The sequence below is a fragment of the Parasteatoda tepidariorum genome, chromosome 1 (assembly GCF_982258835.1).
Source record: "Parasteatoda tepidariorum strain Cologne lab strain chromosome 1, Ptep-v5.0, whole genome shotgun sequence".
Classification (NCBI taxonomy): Eukaryota; Metazoa; Arthropoda; class Arachnida; order Araneae; family Theridiidae; genus Parasteatoda; species Parasteatoda tepidariorum.
Window position 1 is genome coordinate 36,361,162 of NC_141755.1, and position 22,023 is coordinate 36,383,184.

General features: G+C 29.1%; 1 protein-coding gene across 2 annotated transcripts; it reads left to right on the top strand.

Annotated features, from left to right (window-relative positions):
* The first annotated feature begins 6,679 nt into the window (after positions 1–6,679).
* On the top strand, positions 6,680–21,755 carry LOC107445141 (uncharacterized). Of its 2 annotated transcripts, XM_016059479.4 has the most exons (7): positions 6,680–6,796; positions 9,280–9,433; positions 11,336–11,449; positions 14,431–14,598; positions 18,487–18,795; positions 19,483–19,603; positions 21,614–21,755. In XM_016059479.4, exons 1-6 carry the CDS (start codon positions 6,776–6,778, stop codon positions 19,506–19,508), a joined length of 792 nt encoding a protein of 263 aa, XP_015914965.4. In that variant the 5' UTR covers positions 6,680–6,775; the 3' UTR covers positions 19,509–19,603; positions 21,614–21,755. The 2 variants fall into 2 exon arrangements, with proteins under 2 accessions (XP_015914965.4, XP_042905254.3); XM_043049320.3 differs by lacking the exon at positions 19,483–19,603.
* The last annotated feature ends 268 nt before the right edge of the window (positions 21,756–22,023 follow it).

A 22,023-nucleotide genomic window follows, 5' to 3' on the forward strand; every position in this document is an offset into this window, starting at 1 on the left:
GATCCTGACTGATTGTTGAAGCTTGGAATTTGTTTGCGTTAGCAACTGTTCCTTCCATTCCATTTCGAGTAAGCCAAGCCCGTAAAATTTCAATTCTCTTAAGAAGTGACCCATTTTAAGTTCTTTCACAAAGATTCTTTCTCAAAGATTCTTTCACTGTATATTTACACAGAGATTTGACACAATTGTATTTAATTTCTTAGAAGAAATACAAGAGCATTAAACACTTCACGAAATAGCAAATATTTGATAATTTCCTAGTATTTCTTAAATTAAATATTCGCTGTCGAGAAGGGCCTGAAAAGTTGAATTAAATGAGCAAATTCCAAAAAAATAATGTTTTAAAATAACAAACTGGCTCTCTTAAACATGAATAAATTCTTCTAAATAATTCTTTATGTTTAAGTAAGCCAATTTTTATTCAAAATCATTTTGAACGTTCTTGTAAATTAATTTCTCAAGCTAAGTTCGGTTCCATAAAGTGGTGAAGTAGTAACTACATTTCGAAAATAGCTAGTAGTCGCTACATTTAAAAAAAAAGTAGTTTTAGTTAATTACATTTGTAACAAAGTAGTTGTAGTAAACTACAAAAATAATATAGTTTTTTTGACCACTACAGAAAAGTTATAAATTAAAAAATATCTGATGCAAATATACATAATACACAAAAAATATACATAATACACAAACAATATCTATATAACTCTAAAACATAGATCTTCTGTAAGACAATGAGCTTTCGGTAGTTTGAATACATCGATAATTATAAACAAAACAGATTGTTTCTGTGTAAAAACTACATTTAATTCTCGTATATTAGAAGTAATAGTATAAAAGCTTTATATTTTAATATGCAAACCTCATTTATTCCGGAATGTAATATACATAATAAACAAACAATATCCATATAACTCTAAAACATAGATCTTCTGTAAGACAATGAGCTTTCGGTAGTTTGAATACATCGATAATTATAAACAAAACATATTGTTTTTGTATAAAAACTACATTTAATTCTCGTATATTAGAAGTAATAGTATAAAAGCTTTATATTTTAATATATTAATATGCAAACATCATTTATACTGGAGTGTAATATACATAATAAACAAACGTACATCTACATACTCTAAAACGTATCTACATAACTCTAAAACATAGATCGTCTGTAAAACGATGAGCGTTCGGTAATTTGAAAACACCGATAATTATAAACAAAACTTATTGTTTTTGTATAAAAACCACATTTAATTCTCGTATATTCGAAGTAATAGTATAAAAACTTTATATTTTAATATATTAATATGCAAGCATCATTTATACTGGAGTGTAATCTACATAATAAACAAATGATATCTACATAACTCTAAAACATAGATCTTCTGTAAAACGATGAGCTCTCGGTAGTTTGAATACATCGATAATTATAAACAAAACTTATTGTTTTTGTATAAAAACCACATTTAATTCTCGTATATTCGAAGTAATAGTATAAAAGCTTTATATTTTAATATATTAATATGCAAACATAATTTATACTGGAGTGTAATATACATAATAAACAAACGATATCTACATAACTTTAAAACATAGATCTTCTGTAAAACGATGAGCTTTCGGTAGTTTGAATACATCGATAATTATAAACAAAACTTATTGTTTTTGTATAAAAACCACATTTAATTCTCGTATATTCGAAGTAATAGTATAAAAGCTTTATATTTTAATATATTTTCCCACTAAATTGTGGAAAACAACTATATTTAGCTCGCTTAATAATACATTGTAGTACAATGTATTCAGTAATAATGCACTAAAGTATTTAGTAAGATTGATGACAGAAAATCTTTGTCCAAAGAAAACGCGTATTTCTGTCAATCACATCAAGGCAACCTTTTATCCATCTTGTCTCATGCACCCGTTCAAAGCCTTTTCACAAAGGACGAGGCTTCTTGCTCATTTAATTATTCAGGAAAATCTTTGTATTAACCTAGGCCGCCTGAAACTTCGTGAATAGCAATTGGGATGAACATGTAAGAGCTTCTTTTGTTGCCTAAAAAATAGAAATATTATCACAGATTTAATTCCTTTTCACCCACCAGTGAAATAATTAATGAAGGAGTTCATTGAAGAGCTTCTATTTCATGAAGAGAAAACGGCGAAGACGATTAAATGCTATTTGATGTTGTGTGTTGAAAAGAATGATAAATAATTCAGATGTTTTTCTCTTTTCTCCGATTTAGAAGGTAATTCGAGAGCGTTTAGGTGTTACTGTAATACTGTAAATATTCTATTTGTTAATGGAAAAGACCGATTAATTAAATTATTTATTGATCAATTTGTTCTTATTGAGAGAACCAATATTTTTTTTCCTTAATTTTCGAAACATTGACATTTAGTTGTGTGGAAAAATTTAATTTCTCTCCCAGAAATTAAAAAAAAAAGTTAGTTTAAAAAATACTTATCAAGACTTTTTGAATTCTGCATTTTTTGCTTCGGTTAAATATTTTTCATTTGCTCATAATTTCGTTAAAAACTTGTCAATTAAATGTAAAGAAAACAGCTCAGTATAATTAAATAAGCGTGACAATATTTTCACGAACATTTGAACAAATTTTATGGTAGTTTTAAACTAGTGTATCTGAAAAGTTTTTTAAACCAATTATCAATATAAGAACAACAATTCGAAAGATTTAACATTGTAAAATACAGTAATTATTCCTTAGATTTGTAATTTAATTTGTAGCTTTAAAATAGTCTTTTAAAACAGGATTCATGGAACCATGCATTGTATATATTTAGAATCTTTGTCAAAAATGCCAGACTTTCTTTATAATAATCTAATAAAATGAAGGTTATAGGATATTATAGATATTGATAGGATATTATAGATTTTAGTGACAACAATAAAAAGTCATGTAAGCATTTGTTACTAACAATTAAGGAAGGCACTAACTATAACAATATATTAACAATTAAAAATTAAGAATTAAAGCAGCACTTTTAATAATAAGAGTTTGATTAATCTAATAAATTAAAACTACTTTAAAGCCTTTAATTATTTTAATACCTGAACATATCTACTTTCAAAAACATGATTTGCATTTTCTTTTGAGGTTGTATATACAAAATATAAAATATTCCAGAAAATAAAAAAATCACTTTAAAAGTGATTACTTTTATTGAGGAGTTTAACCATCACTATGAGCAAATCACACATTGTGTTATATATTATTTTGATTCAGTGCTGCTTGTTCGAATCAGATGCGATTTCTATAGAAAATATGTTACGCGGGACATTGGCGAAAATTATGCAGTGTCCGGAAAAGGAAGAGGAATACGTGGCTAATTTACCTGTTGTTGCATTTTCACCAGCAAGATACATACAATTAGTTGCTGTTGCTAGGAGAGATTCGAAAGGTATGTTGATAATAACTGTAATAAATAACTGTAATACGAGGGTTGTTTTTTAAGTAAGGGCCGTTTGAAGATAAAAACCAAACGGAAGAAAATTTTGAGGTAGCAAATTTATTTTCAGATTCCACATACGTTTATTTATTTATTTTTTAAAAATTTTCTTAAGCCTAGTTGCCAAGTTTGTTTAAACACTTATCATAAACAACTAGATTTAGAATACCCTCTTCATAGAAACTTGCTACCTGTTCCGGTTGCCAAGAGGTCTCAGCCGTTTTCACATCGTCATCATTGTTGTAGTTGTTGTCGCCAAATGATGTTTAAGATATCGGAAAAGATGAAAATCACTTAGCGCAAGGTCTGGGCTGTATTGAAGGGTGGTACAAAACTTCCCAGCCAAAAGTGTCCAATAACGTTCATGATTGAGCTGTGGAGAGTCATTTTCATGGAGTAGCAAAATTTAGCCAAACTTAAGCAAGTAAGAAGCTTCATAAACTTCACAAATCTGCCGGTGAATGTATGCAAAAGACAGGTTTTTCGCCGACTGAAAGCGCATCATTGATTGTACTTCGTACGGGGCTTGCGATTTGTCAGACTTGAACATTTTATAGACACAGAACTGGTCGTACACAGCTGCTACTGAGCACAGTTTTTCCCAAGGAATGCGATACCCAAGCACTCGTTGAGACGCATGCGTGACCTATTAGTGTACACAACCAAACGGTTCTTACTTAAAAAACATCTCTCGTACAAATAATATGTTAGTGACAATGTATTTAAGTGTGATGTTGAAGTTTTTCAAAGGTAAATAGAAAAAACGCAATTACACTGTAAAAAATTCTGGATCAAATTCCGGTAAAAAATAGGCGGGCACTCCCGGTAGCAGAATTTGCTGAGTAAATCTTCAGCATCATTTTCATAAATTAAAATTTGTCTGCAAATGCAATCAGGCGGAGACTCTTATTGTAATAAAAGGTTAACCCAAACATATGTACTTCAAAATTTAAATTACATTAAAATTAAATAAATTTAGGTATGTTATTTAAATTTAATTTGAAAAAGGGAGACGGAATAAATCTACTTTTAAAGTTTATAAATAATGAAACAAAAAAAAAGGCTCTTTTCCATTTTGGCAGAGCAGGTGATACTAAGTGCAAGTAGATTCAACTAGTTTTCTTTTATTTTGATTTTTTAAGAGTGATTTTGTTTTTTTAATAAATAGATAAAATAGCCGAGACTATTTGCACCTGCAAAATGGAAAAGTACCATATTTTCTGTAAAATCTCTGAATTACAGTAATTAAATAAATATTACCGTAAAATGACGGTATAAAAATTTTAGGGTAAATTTTTTTTTTCACGTAAAATCGAATTTACAATCATTTTTAATGGATTTTCTAAACTTAAAATTTTGTATTCGATTTAAAATCAATGCTGAAACCAGCGTACCGCGTACTCCTATAACTCTTGCTTCCATTTGCTGATGGTAAAAATACACCGCGTTAAAAAATTTGGCTTTCAGCTTCATCTACAGTTTGTCTATGTCAAAGCTCCCCGAGCCTTTTATTTGGAGTGGTGACGGTGACTATGGTTACGAGGTTTAAATATTTCAAGTAGGGGTGTTGGGTCATTATTTTAGACAGGTTTTGACTCCGGTCAGTGAGAGAAAGGGAATCATGAGAAAAAGAAACTCCCCTGTTTGAAATGCGCTGTTTCTTGTTTCCATTGCAGCAGATAGCCTTAGACTTCGAGCGAGGGGAGTTCTTTATATAGGTAAACTATACAGACTGGTTCGATGGCACCGCGAATATCGTCTGATAAAACAGGAATTAAAATTATGAATGAATCTATTACTATAAGGGAGTGTTTCCCAAAGTGTGGTACGCGTACCCCCAGGGGTGTACGGGAACATTTCAGCTGGGATTCGCTTTCTTATGCGAAATATCTTGCAACAAAAAAAAATTTCAAAAAAATTTCTTTAAAAACAAAGCTAGCCATGAAAATTTACGATTACATATTTTTTATTGGCTATTTTTTGCGGAGTTAACAGTTAGTGGTGTCAACAGCCAGTTGTGATTTTAAAATTTTCTGCAAATTTTTAATAGTCAAAAATACATTCATTTTTTTATTAGTGGTACACAGCGTTACGAAAAATTTAGAAAGGGTACACGAAAGTCATAAGTTTGGGAAACACTGCTATAAGGTATGTGCTCAAGAAACTATTTTAAAAAAATTAAAAACGGTTGTCCATCCTTTACAATTACGTTTACAGTTAAGGAGATTTGAAATTTTCCAATTCCAACGTCTTTTTTAACGGATAGAAACATGATTCTCAAAGTTAAAAATTTTAAAATGGCGTAGGAGCGGTATTTTTAGCAAAAATTTTCACATCCTGCATGATTCGAGTTTTAACTAGTTAAATGCATGCTGTGCTAAAGCATAATATAGTAGTTTAAATGTAAGCTGTAGAAACTTCTTAAACTTAAAAATAAGGGACGAATTCACTGTTAATTATAATAATTTTTATCTTGCAATTCACCTTTTATGTGTCACGATCAACACACAAGTTTTTTATTTCATCGTCATTAAATTGATGCATATAATTTTATTCCTTTATAACGCATAAATTTTATGCTCCTAGAAAAACATATTATTTCGGTTCAGTCTTCATAAATTTTTTTTCTAAACTCAGTGTATTTTTCTGTGTGAGATTGGGTTCAACAGTGAGTTGAGTTTAGCAGTAAAAGAGCCGGATACAATTATGCTGCTTCAAACACAAACTATAAAATCGGAATTTTGCGCATTAATTGTAAAAAATTAAAAGATACTAGAAACTTAACAAAAAGTAGATAAACTAATAAATAAATACACTAATTAATAAATAAACTAATACATAAATAAACTATTTAATTGATAAATCGTTAAGAAAATAATTATCTAGCAAAAAAACTGAATAAAAGAGGATTAATCATTAATGCAATTTATAATTATATTATTATTGTATTAATGTATAATACTGTACTTTAAATATAGGCTTTATCACTTAAAAAGTGAAGAATTAAAATAATTATCATCTTGCAATTCACCATTAATGTATTGTATTTAACACCTCAGTTTTCTATTTTATTGTCATTGAATTAACACACATAGGTTTATGCTTTTATGACACATAGATTTTATACTATGTGTATTAAAACTTATTCTTTTATATTTTTGTTGTATCTCATATAAATTATATCTTTTATTATTGTCATTTTCAAGTAAAGTATTAACATTATTTTTTTTAAATAGAGATTGCATGTGGAAAGAAAAAACCATATCCATTTGTAATTAATGATCCCCGAACATGGAGTCTATGCGTTATGGGAGTCTGTTTATCAGAAGTAAGTTACTGTAACAGTTAAAACGTAAGAATGAAAGCGAAGGAAAAAAGTGTTTATCGTAAAATATCATATTTATCTATAATCTAAAATCATAATGTGAAAAGAATATCATAAATAAATAGAACGTGAAAAAATAACAAACTAATCTGAATGTGAAAAAAATAAACTATAATGAATCAGAAATGATCAGAATGTGAAAAAATTACAAACTAATCAGAATGCGAAAAATTACAACTTAATCAGAAATGATCAGAATGAGAGAAAATTACAAACCAATCAGCAAGGATCAGAATGTGAAAAAATAATAATTCATTAACTTTTCTAGCAATTTGGAATATGTAGCGTCTTGAATCCTAGTTAAATGTTAAAATAGCTCTTTACAATTGCACAATTCTTTTTATTTTTTACGTAAAAACAGTATATAGCATGGAATTTTTTTTCAACAACTGTTTATATTTTACAGACTTGTTAAATTGCAATCGAAATGTTTTAAAACATTTTTTTTTTAAAAATGGCACGCATTCATCCAAAAATGTTTCACTCTAATCGAAAACAGGACAAAGAAGACAAAATTTTCCTGAATTGAATACCATAAGAACAAAAAAATAAAAATATTCTTGAAATAATTATGAAATAAAAACATTCTTGAAATAAAATATTCTTATTGTTCATGTTGAAGAAACTAATTATGAAAATAAGCTGGGATGTTGAATAATGCTGAATTTTTCAAAAATTAGAAGCATGCTTGAAGAAAAGCATACAATTTTGAAGTTTAATTGTTACTACAAATTAATAAATGTTTAAGAAGCACTGCGTATTTTTTTAAAAAAATGTGTTAGCAAACTTCAAAGGGGTAATAATGTCCATTGTAGACAAGGTTTTTTAATATTAAAATAAAGCATGTTGATGCAATAGGATTTAAGTAAGATTTCTTCTACGCGAGATATATTGAGTTGTATTGTACTGTGAAACCTCTGTGTCCCCACAGTAAAATGGTCGGTAAAGGAGGTTGGTCGCTTTTAGGGGTTACCTGTATTGACTTCAAAATGTTATAATATGTATTGACTTCAAAATGTTATATATATTATATCGAAGGTACTTAATTTTTTGCAAGTAATTTTAATTTTACTCAGTGTCATTTCCTTGGTGAGGAAATGCCATTTCTGTTGGTGTCATGAAAACTGGATCGATGAATAAACTTTATCGTCAAAATAAATGATCCCTACTTATATAATTATGCTTAAAAGAAAATTTATCAATTATTAAAAATAGAATTATCTTCAATAAGTAAACGATTGTATTTTTTGTTTAAGTTTGCAATGAATTTTATATCATAAAAATGATTTAACTTTAAGGCTTGTTTGTTTGAGATGCTTAGTTTTTTCCAAATTAACTTTTTTTTTTTCTAATTTAACTTTCAACTCCAAAAATAAATCATTGATAGTATCGTCTTTAATTTCACTCTCACTGCACTAAAGACGACTAGAGACGACTGCGCTTAAGTGCACTCTCACTGTAACATGTGAGGTTGTCAATCTTTTTCAAAAATCGTCAAAAAGAGCTCTCTAAATATGAACCTCATACAAATATTTTGAATACATTTTAATATTCTTATTTGTTTCGTCAATAATTTTCGTTAAGATATTTTTTCGTGTTTTCTTCATTAACCTTTTCCGCATTTGGTGGTAAGAATTTCCTGATCACTGGGAAAGGTTTTGATGGTCTCTCCTAAAGGTTTCCTTCAACACAAAGTCTATGGAAAAAAAAAAATTCTGTGCCGTCCACAAGTGGTCGTAAATAGAGAAGGTCGTAGCATAGAGGTGGTCTTTTCTGGAGGTTTTTATGCATTTAAAAATTGAAATTACACATTTAAAAAACTTGGAAAGTGGTGAGCAATAATATTGTGCTAATGTTTTGAAATTTTAGTACAATGCAAAGTCGAACCATATTGTTGTACTTCTTAAACTTGACTACACGATATTATGTTTCAACTTGAACCAAATCTTGATCTAATTTTATACCTTATAGGTTTGCCTAAAATTTGAACTATATTATAGTTCAGGGACTGATATTATAGTTCAACGTTAGATAGACTTTTCTAAGAGTTTCTTGAAACTATGCACAAATTCAAAAGAAAAGGATGGAATTTTAAAAATTTATGCGTAAAATGAGACGTTTAGGGTGCTTAAAGTTCAAATGCTTCTTTATTTTATGTTAATGTTATATTAACATTATATTATATTATATTATATTATATTATATTATATTATATTATATTATATTATATTATATTATATTATATTATATTATATTATATTATATTATATTATATTATATTATATTATATTATATTATATTATATTATATTATATTATATTATGTTATATTATATTATATTATATTATATTTATTCATGTTAATTTAATAAAAAATAGTTCAGTTCTAATAAACTTCATGTGGTAAAACATTGTGTTTCATTTTAGAGATGCTTGTGTTTCAATGAATTCAAAGGAGAAAAATGCACCATCTTCCAAGGAAAGTGTTGGCTTTTTTATTGTTTTCGGGTCGGATGCCAGTTCGAATTAACAAGTCTCCGTTGTGCATGTTCACCATTTCTCGAAGGTAAAACTGTTACAAGTAAGTAGTTTCATTATACTATAACATACAAAATTCAGTTTTTGGCAACTAGATGACATCTGAAAACTGATATCTTGAAAGAATCAGTTTCCAGAAGTTTTCGAATGAAAATTCATTTTATTTAAAATAAAAAAGCTTTTACTTTAAAGTATGCTAAAACTATAACGCTTTCTTGTACAGTGCGCTAAAGAAAAGACGAACCATCCTGAATAACTTTTCATCTAATGATCAGATCTTCACGCTTTAGGATTGAATCTAAACAGTTAGAGGGGGTGATCTCGAATATGCTAATTAATTAGTGCAGATGATATTTAAAGTTACGAAATTGGACACAAAAACTTATTTTCTCGGAATAAACATACTTTTTTTTTCGACGGATTTGGATTTTTGATCTTCAAAATATAGGGGGTGGCCGCAATCTGGGAAATATGGTCACAATATAGTTTGGTCAGGAGGGCGGTCCATAGTTTAGACCCCATAATGTTATTTTTATTTTTTACGTATTTCGCCATAAATCGGAAGTTTTTTAAGCGAATTGAAACTTTTCTCGCACAATCATAAAATGCGTTCATCCAACGATAATTGCATAAAAAAATTAGCTTTTACTTAAAATTTATTATTTTATTCGATAATAGTCGAAAATTTTACACTGTAAACAGTTTTTTCACATCATTTTAAAGAACGTGATTTTAAATGGTAATATTCAAAACTTTAGCGAAATCAGTTGAATAGTTCCTGAGAAATTTTAAATAAAAAAAATTTTTAAAATTTAATTTCTCAAGAACCTCTCAACCGATTACACTCAAATTTTGTACTTGCCCTTTAAAATTGCGATCTTTCAAGTTTTGTAAAAAATTTGTATATCTTGCGATTAAAAATTTTATTGAAAATAAATAATCACTAAAACTATATTTTGCATGGAATTATGTTCGGATATATCAATTTTATAAATGTATACAAAAATGTTTCGATTCGTTTAAAAAGTTCCCGAGATATGGCGATATACACAAAAAGTAAAATTAATATTAAGGGGTCCAAACTTTGGATTGCTCTCTTGACCAAATTGTGGGAACCATATTTTCCCGATTGTGGTTACTTTGAGGGTCAAAAATCTGAATCAGGCGAAAAAATGTTTATTCATAGAAAGAACGTTTTTGTATCTGATTCTTTTCTATAAAATATCGTCTGTACTAATTAATTAGCATATTCGAGGTCACTCTCTCTAACCTTTAAGATTGAGTCCTAGAACGTGAAGATCCGATCATTAGATAAAAACTTATTCAGAGTGGTCTGTTTTTATTTTGCACACTCTCCCCCCCCCTATCGTAATTCCACCTCCATCGATAAACATGGTTGTCTAAACACTAATTTGTAGTAAGTGTATCAGAAATTACAACAACAAAGAAAAGTTTTCTGATAAAATAAGTTTTAATGTTTTGAAATAATGTAATAATAAACCAATTTCTGTTGACTCTATAACAGTGATTTGTAAGTTTGAAAATTTGTAAGAGATGTATGTTTAAAAAGGACTAATGACTTTTGTTGTTGTAATTTGCTGCTATTATAATTTTTATCTTCTTATGTTAAAAAGTTCTTATCTTACATGTTTAAACAGCATCAAAATGACTATTGACATTTGTTTTTATAATATGACTTTTTTTGTTATAATTTATTGTTATTATAACTTTTATCTTCTTATGTTAGTCTATATCTTTATAAACGATCAAAATGATTAATAACTTTTGTTGTTCTAATTTATAATTATTATAATTTTTATCTTTCTATGTTAGGATTTTAAAAATATTCTTTATTTTTAAACTCGAAAATATTTTTATATTTTTGAATTGGTATGTATCTCTTTATTCTAATAAATTATTGGATAATTTCTCATGATTGTTTTAGGTGGCATATACTTTTATGACCATGGAATTGAAGATTATTACGCACCACCTCCGAGAGGCTATCTTACTAAAAGCATGTATGAAAGTCACATTCTTCACGAGACTATGACGGGAGGTATGGTAATTTTAAAGATTAGGTCTTAATTCATCATTTGGTAAAAATTTATGTTAATTCAAAGAAAAAAAATGTGTTTTGTTATTGATCGTAAAAGGAATATTTTTTTTCTTTAACCGTTTCCCTTACCGATTTTTTTGAAAAAAAAAAATGCAAAAAGTCAATCTAGTTTTTTTATTTCATTAATAAATATAGGAACTAAAACAAAAGATAATACACAGGTTTCAAGTTATTTAAATTTTTTTATGTGTAAAGAAACATTTAATTTACCACTATTCCGAGTTATGTCGGGCAAATGAAAAAAGTTAAATATTAGTCTTTGTATGAGAGTTCTTAAAACAAGGGACAACACAAAGTGATACTTTCCAAACGACAGGGAAGTGTTACCCCTTTTTCTTTTACTCTTTTTTTGTATGCAAATTCAGCTACCATCGTATAATACAATCGCACAAAACACGTGTACAATCCCATAATCCAGCATCAAAACTCCCAACCAAATTTGGCTAACTTCCAGTCACAGCAGATTTTTTTAAATTTTTTACTTCCGCCGAGTAAAAACTTGATCAAACAAAACTTACTGACAAATTCTGCTACGCCCGAGTTTTCTCGGGATGATAAATATTTGTAATATATACATACCCGAGTTAACTCGGGACAATCAGGAAAGCGGTTGAAAACCTCTATTTAAATAATAAAGAGTGACATAAGTATGCGCCATGTTTGAATCATGAATAAGACAAAACTTAAACACGATATCCGAGACTAGGATGATGGTTAAAAATTATATATTTTGAGTAGGAAGTTAAAAAATAAAGCTATTGAAATAAAATAAAAAATAATGACTGAAAATTCATTTGTAAACAATTCCTTAGAAAAGTAATAAAAACATTGAAAAAATTTAACCTTTAATAGTTTGATCATACATTGCTGTACATTATGCGCACATAACAAAACGGTAATAGTGAAAAAATTATAGATGTAGCTAAAATTATCTTACACTATAAGAAAAAGTTGTTGTATAGCTGTCATCATTTTTGGCGTTAAAAAAAAACTTTATGTATTTTTGCGTAGAGAACTGCAGTTATCATGCGAAAAATCATATAAAATTGATGAAATAACAATTGTTTGCAAGAATAAGTGCGAAATTATTATTATTGCTAGTGGGCTGCTCCCCCTGCTCGCTGACGCTCGCCATCCCCCGAAAATTGCTACGCAATCTAATATGGTTTGCCTCGCAACTAACTTAGGTACAAAATTCTAAGAATTCAAAACAATCATTCAAATCCATATAAAAGCTTTTTTTTTAAAAAAAATTTACATCTTTTTAGTAAATACTAAGTCATTAAAATAAATTTGAATTCAAATAAATGACATGTAATTCGTTAAACCTATTAGAAATGTACTATAGTATAATTCGTGATATAAATAAAAAATCGTCAACTAAATTCGTAATATGTAAATTCGTGAAAAAAAGTGCTTTCGACAAAATACTAAAATAGAGATCTATCGACAAAGACTACTCACTTCTGCCTAGCTTAATGGTATGAGATGCTCTCTGGTTATTTCAGTTTCCGTTTTTAAAAGTGCTATATGTTGAGCCACCCCAGCTAGATTTGGCATGTGACATTTTTAGCGGCAATCATTGGTCGAATCGCCGTGTAAGAGAAATAGTGACGTAAACAAAACAAAGCAAACGTTGCCACCGGCGGAAAAGAGATACAGCCAAAATTTGGGAGCCACGTAGGAGAATTATATATATTAGATCAATATGCTTGTTTTTTAAACGAACTTTTGGGTTCTAATGAGTATGAAAAAGTGAGTGCCACTAAACAAACAAATAAAGAAATGAATAATTTAACCAATTTATTTCTTCATGTATTAACGCCGATTTTATGGAGATAAATATTAAACCTAATCATTTTGCTTGGTTACCATTGCAAATTTATCAACAATTTTCTATTTAAAATCGTATTTATTTTTGGTTATTATGAGAACTCCTTTTTATGAAAAATAGTGCGAAAACTTAATTAAGTGTTTTACAATTGAATATTCATTATTTTAATTGAATGAGTTAATTCGACGCAGTTTCTCCTGCAATTAGTAATAACAATAAATGGAAGGAGTCTTAATGTTTAATAATTGTAAAATGGTTAATAAATTTTATTCCCTTTTAAAATATTTCTTTTTTAGAAACGCTACTCCTTATTTTAAGCTATTAATTTGGAATAATATTCAAAGTCCAATCCGTAATGTAAGAAAAGAAAATTACTAAGAAAGGACAATGAATTTTTATTGGAAGGAAAACCTTTAAATAAAGAATAAATAATTTACAGGTAAAAAATACCTTATATAAGCTTTACTCATTTTAGGTAGTTGACAATCAAAAAAATCTGGATCTTTTTCGTTTGTTAAAAAAGCATACCATGTGATTTACTGGCTAATAAAATTGCGCTCACAACAATGAGAAATGGCTTTAGACTATGATCTTTTTTATTTGATATCGAGAAATGACACGTTTCATTAAATCAAAGTGAATCAGAAAATAAGTTATCACAGAAATAAGTTAAATAATAATTATCAATGATATTATTAATGTATAACGGGTAGTTTTTGTTTTGTAATTATTGCATAAGAAAGACATGCGTTAGTGAATAAAACAAACCTAAAAAGGTGATAATATTTAAATAACTCGAACTTGCATATCTTTTCTCTTAACAACACATGTAATAATAATAAAAGAAATTTAAAAGGTGAATTTTTAATCTCTAGATCATATTATATTTTTAACCTTTTTAATTTTTTTATAGTAATTATTCCATTCTGTTAATTAATTCCGCTTAAAAAGTTAAGAGAAAAAGACATTGCAACAATGTTTTATAATATAGTTAGTCTATTTTAGAACAAATAATCGGTTAATTTTTTTAAAGTCTCAAAAAGATCCTCTATTATAATCATTTATAAGTTTCTCATTCATTTTCAAGAAATTGAAGTCATTGGGAGAAATTATCAACGTCAGAAAATGACTGATTTTACGAACGACTCTTCAAGAAAAAAATACAATCCCTCATTGAAAAAGATTTCTTCAAGCAATAAGGATGTTTCCTACAGAAAACGAACAAAAATGGAGCACCCCTATTATAATAGTAGAGGTATGTACAAGAAAAAAAAATCTTAATTATTTTTTTGTAAATTTCGGGATTGTATTTCATTGTGCATTTCATCCTTCGTTACGCTTCATTAGCTTTCGTTCATCATTTCGTTACGTTTTATAAATGGTAAAGCCAAATGATTTTTTTATCGACTTTTAAATTTTTTTTAAAGAAGATTAATGGCTCATTTCCTGTTAAGCTGACTTAAAAAAAAAGCGAATTTTGTTACCATTATTTGTAAGCCTGCTTGAAATCAAGCGAATTTTTAAAGCAGAGGGTGAGCTTCTTCCTTCCTAGTGGTGCCTTCCATGACCAAGTATATCATTTAGCCCCATATATACGTCACAACCCGTTTCACAAGAAGTACCCACTCACACACCTTTCATCCATCCAATGATCGTGATTTTGATCTGAATCAGAGAACGACCAATCTGCAATTCAGTACCCCCAGAGGAATTGATTTGTTACTTGAAGGACTGTGTGACTCCGACAGATTTAACGTGCACCAGTCACCATTTAATACACAGGGATTCTTTGGACGGCTGGATTCGAACTCTCGTTTTCACGAATACGAGTCCAACGTCCTACCAAACAGACTATCCCGACCCACAGTTGAAATTATTCACCAAAAATTCATGTAGCAAAAAATTTTTTGTTTGTCTACGCTTGTGCTTTTACTTCTCACGTTCAAACATTTCCCTTGTGATTCCATTAAGATATATTAGGGAACATAGATAATTTAACTTAACCATTCTTCAAAAGAATATTTAAAATTGAAGGTATATTTTTATAAAAAAAATTTGTTCACTTCACAACTGTAATTTAGTAGGGAAATTTCACAAATTTTTGTAGGCTTCCGTACTGTCTCGTACGTAAGATTTTAAGTAATTGCGCATGCGCATTGTGTACATGCGTCAGTTCTGGCGGAATGCACATACGCCAGTGAAAAAATATCAAACTTACTTAAAGGAAAATAAGAGATTTTTTCAAAACGCTAACGTAGTGAAGTATTATTTTAACTTAGACCACAAAATCATAGCAAGCATTTACAATGAAGTCTATCTTTCCAAAGCTATGGCATACGTTTCAAGATACTTTGCTAATCGTAAAACTGCAGTTTTGTGAAAAGAAAAATTTGGTAGATTGCAGATTTTGATGAATTTAGCAATAAAGAATGCCGATTATTATTTAGATTTGTGGCCGAAGATTTAAGAAATTTAGTTTTTGTTTCTATCACTAGTCCAAATAATAGAGTGGGGATTATTTCCTTCATTTTTTGTGAATACCTTTTCATAAATTTCAAGTATAATTTCAGTGTAATACTTCAGCGTAATTTGATATAAATAAATCAGGCTTATATTTTGATAATAGCAATTTTATATTGCAAATATTATTTATATTTTTTGTACCCAGCCAAATTCATAACTCTCAGAAATTAAAATAAATATCAAATTGATTCTGGTAACAATAATTCAAATGCTACAAGTATTGAACACTTTTGTACCAGAGTAAGGTCTCGCTTTAAGCAATTTAAAAGGAAAAAAATAGTGTAAATCATAACTTCAAAATAAAATTAGTCGAATTCTGTATTTATAATCGAATTAAAAAATATGTAATATTTAAATTAAACTTCTTCTAACTAAAATGTATAATTAAAATATTGATAATTTTAAAATAACGATAATATATTTAGTTTCTTATGGAACTAGTGCAATTAGACAACCATGATGTTAAACAAAAACCAATAAAAATCTTTTTTTTTAATCAACCAAATCAATTGCTGTAATATCATACGATTCATTTCTAAATTCCATTGATACATTTCTTCAAATTCACATTCCATGCCCATGTTTTTAGTTCGGAGGTAGGCTTAAAAACAGAAAACAATATTGAACAGCTATAAGCAGCGTGCTTGTAGCTTTGTCTTTATAGCGTTAATTACACCAATATAACGTAAATATACGCAGTATCTAAAACAAACGCAGCATGCGCAGTTGCTTCAAATCTTACGTAAGGGAGCGTACGGAAGCTAACGTTAAAGTGCGACATCTTCCTAATATTTTCTCCCAAACAGGCTGATACATTATATATAGTTTGTAGTACATGCATCACGTTGTGCAAGAAGCTGATCGTTAAGCTGATCGTTAAGCTTTTAATAATTAAGCGAATCTCTTTATATTTAATTTATAATTGTATATTAATGTAATTTGCTCCAAAAAATAATAATTGTAAAATGGTTTCTCTTGAAATGTAGCGTAATAAGGTAATATCATAGAATTGCGTAATAATAAATAAATGACTCTTTTAGTATTAAACTCTTAACCAGAAAACAATCAAAATCAAATAAGAGAATATAATGAAAAAATCTTAGCAGGGTTAAATAAGAAAAATAAATATTGCATGTAAATGCTTTTAAATTAAGGGATACAAAAAATTTTACAGGCAAACAATACATTTATGACTTTTATTAATTTTATAGTGATGATAAAAAAAAAAGAAAATTGATGTGAGAAAACTGATCCTACCATATAATTTTATGGGCAATAAAAATGCAACGACAACAACAGAAAACCGCGTCGGACCATTGCTTTTTTATGTGTCTGATAAGAAGATTTTCTTTCCAAATATTTAATATTTTCATTGTTAACATTAATGCTACACTGTAAAAAAAAAAAATAATCCCGAAACGTTTCTGAATATATGAGGCAGCTACGGTGCATGTAATTTTCAAAAACGTTTCTCAATACTTCGGAAACCTTAGAAGCTGAATCGACGTCAATGCGATTCAGTTTTAAACTTTTGAAAATAAAAGAAATGTTTTTCAATTTGGTAATTGCACTTGAAGGAGAAGATCACGGATACTCAAACGTGTTACCTATGACATCAGCTGATCGTCTATAAGCAAAATGGCGTGTTAAAGTTGAGTTCCCTGTAAGTTAGAATGTTATCTAACGTGAAGTTAATAAAATACAGAGTAGTATTGTCCATCGAATTGGTTGAAATATAATTATTTCTCATCTACTCTTTTTACTTAACTTAAATTTGTTATTTGTGTACATATTTTGTTGTAACCTTGATATAATTTTGTTTTGTGTACCTTGCAACTTCGATAATTAGCCTTTTTTTCGAGTTAAAATTAGTTTCTGAAATTTTTTACAATGTAGCTTACAGCTCTGTTACATCAAAACAGTTACACAGGCTTCATTGCATGTTCCTTAATAATCATTTAATATTTATCAGTTGTAAGAGTTCATAAAAATATAAATGAGTGGTGACCTCATAACATTGGTATTAGGTAGAGCTATCTTGATTCTCAAGATTATTTTCTTACTAGTTTGGTTTTAAAACGTATTTCTATAAATTCCAATAATAAAATTTTTTCATTAATTTTAAAATAGAATGAGTTATTTACTAAAGGGTAAATGCCTGATTGTGGTAAACATAGACTATCACGTGGTGGCTTATATCAATAATCAGTAGCATCATTTTCGGTTTTGATTAATATTGGAAATAATTAAACTTTATTTTGATAAGTTTAACGGCTAGAACCTTGTTTTGCTTATACTAATAAACGTAAAATCACTGGAAAGGGCAGCAATTAATATTATAAAATATCAGGATTATTTTAATTTTTTTAATCTTTACAACGTTACATCGTTTGATTTTTTTAATCGATGTCCTTCAATTTTTTGCATGGTTGGTTTAATTAGTTTTTCTGGTGGTTCCCTCTATCGGTAATAATCAGAAAATACTCGACTTTTGTGTTGCATTGTGTTATATTCTGATATATATGTTCTGATATATACATTCTGATTCGTGCAAAGAATGAGTAGTCAGCTAGTGATTACATAAATATTTGACTTAAATGAAATAAAAACTTTTTTTAAGGTATGAACAAAGAGAAAGAAGAAAGACGTCAACATTTATTGTCAAATGATGATTGGCCACTTAATCATCCCACATCTCATGCGCTCAGAAATTCCAGATTATCTGTTCCTCCGCTGAAGTATTTTCCCCGTAAACAAATGAGATTAAGAAATCAAAGAACCATGGAAAATCAGAATAACATCCATGAACATGTGAAAATAATTCCACAGCTTGGACCGCACAGATTATCGACAAATCATAAAATTAGAGAAACTGATTCTAAAGAACCTGCTTTGTGGGCAGATTCGGTTGAAGAGAGTGTAGATAAAGGTTAGTTGATGTTTGTTTGTTTTCAATGCATATTTACCTATTTTTTATTTAAATGATAAAACACAATCTTTTTTATACACTGTTAGACTTTTCACTCTAAAATTACAGTAAAATAACCGGCAGCAGTTTGTCCATCCAATTGACCGAAAGTTTAGGGCTGGGAACATTTCTTACCTTTACTGTTTAGAAACCGTCAATAACTGGTATGGCAGAAAAACCGCAAAAATGAAACAATTAAATAAAATGTAATTTAACCCTTTCTTCCAAGAAATTTCCAACAGTGTAAATTGCATTTAATTAAAACAAAACGGTCTCTATTAGTCTAGAAGAGAGGATATTATACTAATATTAGTAAAATATCCTCACTTCGAGACTAATACTAATATCAGTGTAAATGAAGTGATTGTTCAAAAAATTGCCGATGTTTTTAAAAAATCAATTAATGTGTGGTTTGCTATGCTTTGCTCCTCCGGAAACGACGGAAATTTATTCTCTGAAAGATTAAAAATTGACTATTAAGTTCGTCAACCCATATAGCACTGCTTACAGGGGAAAATTAAAGGATTTCTACTGTATGTCAGATTATTCCAATTAATAATATTTGCATGTATGAATATTAATTTTGTCCTCAGACTGCAGATGATAGCATGATAGCTTTTTTGAAAATGTAATGTAGCTATTTTGTAGATCTTCAAGTTGGTCACGCAGTCTAATGATGAACTTTACTGACAATCACTGCTATTCTTAAGATGAGCTCTTAGTGAAGACAAGAGCTTATCTCATGTTCATACAGTAATTTTAAAACATGGTAACTATACAAATCCAATCCCCTTTTGTCTTTCTGTTATTGATTTTCCAAATTGTTGGATATTTTTGGGACTCCCAGGATCTCTACACACGGAGCCTCAAAACTCATTGCACATACGTTAGGGAGTGATAGAAGATAACTAGTTACGCACAAATCACCATACAATTCATCGTCCGAACGCAAGTCGTAATGCGCTAGAGAGCACGGACTTCTCTTCTGGGTCTGGACTTTTAATTTTATGTCTGGGCTTTATCTTCAGGTGTCATATGAAGAGTTTCAGCTACGACGATGGTTCCATAGATTCTGAAGACATTGTTGCCCGGATTTTCGTATCTGCTGATACCATAAGAGAGATGGCTGGTGTTTTCGCCAACGTACGGCGTCACTCATTCGATGGTGTAGTTGGCGTCCGCAATTTTGAGCCTGTGGTGGGCGACTTAGTGTTGTTTAATTTCATTTTGTTGCATAAAATGTTTTTCATCATTTTATCGGTTTCTTTTCATTCCATGTCTGCCTGTCTGGTTTCCCATCATCTCGTGACACAGCATGTTTCGTGTTTTAATGCTTTACGACTTAATTTTCGACCATGGATCGTATGGTGATTTGTGCTTGTCTAGTTGTCTTTTATCACCCCCTCCTAACGTATCTAGAGTGCAGCTTTCAGGAGAACTCTTCCAGACATCAGTCTTGCGTCGTGGCGGATACTATGGTTACGAGGAAAAATCACTTTGAATAGGGATGTATGGTATATGGTTTCGTCTTAATCTTGGCATAGATCGGTGAGAGTTAGCCAATCGACACCATCATTGCACCCCCATTAGAAATGTGCTCTTGCTTGTTACTATAGCAGCAGACAGTCCCAGACTTATAATCTGGTGGAGTTCTCCTCAAGGCCCTAATATATAGATCTAGCTTTCTTTCTTTTTAATTTAATTCTTAAACCTCAAAGTATTCAGCTTTGCACATATGTTTCTTTGTTCGAGAGACAACGAAAAGACCCTGAATGAAGAGAAAAATTTCACTCAAATTTCAACTAACACTCGAAAATTAAAAGAAGCTAGAAGTAGCTTGAAATTAAGCAGTTTAAGCTAGAATTGACAACAAAATCAGTAAAAAAATTAAGTGATTATGAATACATGAAAAGTAATCAGTACGTTTAATCATGTTTAGATAATCCTAATTTGTTATCACTATTGTAGCCATGATCACAAGTAATCAGGATTAGAATCAATCGTCGTAATTTTAATCGCGGTGTATGATTTCATAATTACAAGTACTTCTCAAGTCGCGATCAAATATAAATTGACCATTTGTCCTTAATTTATATTTATATAAACCAGTTCCAAGCACAACCCATTAGATCAGTTGGTTAGCGCTATTGTGGTTCATTTATGCAATATTTTCGTATAACAAATTAACATCAAATAAACCATCGGTATTTCAACTGCTTTCTTTAAAAAGTTTATGAGAAATTAAGAGAAGCTATTTTTTTAAAATTTTTATAGTTTATTAAACTTTATCCAAGTTGCTTATTGTACTCTCATATTTCTGATATTAGTTTTTACTTTACTGTCTTAGAGTAATTGTATAATGCGAGGTACCTGCTTTGCGGCACTTGCTTCTTCAGCGAAAGTATTTACCAATAGGCAATGGAGCTTTGATTTCGAAAAATGTAAGTAAGCAATAAAATGAATAATATATACGAAAAAAAAGGAATTCGATAATTAATTGATATAATATACAGGTACGATAACGAGAAGTCCGAATAATATATATAAAAATATTTGCATGATCGATTTAAGAAGTATTTATATATTTACAATAGGGAGCGAATATATGCATGTTAATAGTCATATTCGTAGTAGAAGTTTTTACTTTAATCTTTCTTGACTTTTTATGCTCCATTTTTAAAATCAATATTACAATACATAATAAGCAAAAGTATAAATGATCCATATATTTAGCTATAATAATACGATATTTACTATTTAAATTATTTTATTTTTTTAGGTACGACTTCATCCAGAACTTGCACTGCGACTATTGAATTTAGAATGGTTTTGTTTTGTTTATTTATTTACCTTTGTATTAAAAATATCACATTGTGTATTAGTTATAAAAATTTTCTCTAATAAACTTATTTGTTTTGTGATTCGCAATTATAAATTTCAAATTTTTTGTCCGAGAAGAAGGGAAACTCCGAATTGATTTAAAATTGGGGGAATTGAAATTAAATTTAACGATGGGGACATTATGAATAATTCAATTTTAGTTCCTAATTAAGCTGTATTTTTATCTGGAGTTTCATAGATAACAATTTTTTTATTTCCGCGTATTTACTTAACATGTAATTGTTGTATTTACTTAACATGTAACATGATTGTTTTTTAAATGAAATATTTTTGCAATAAAGCCATGAA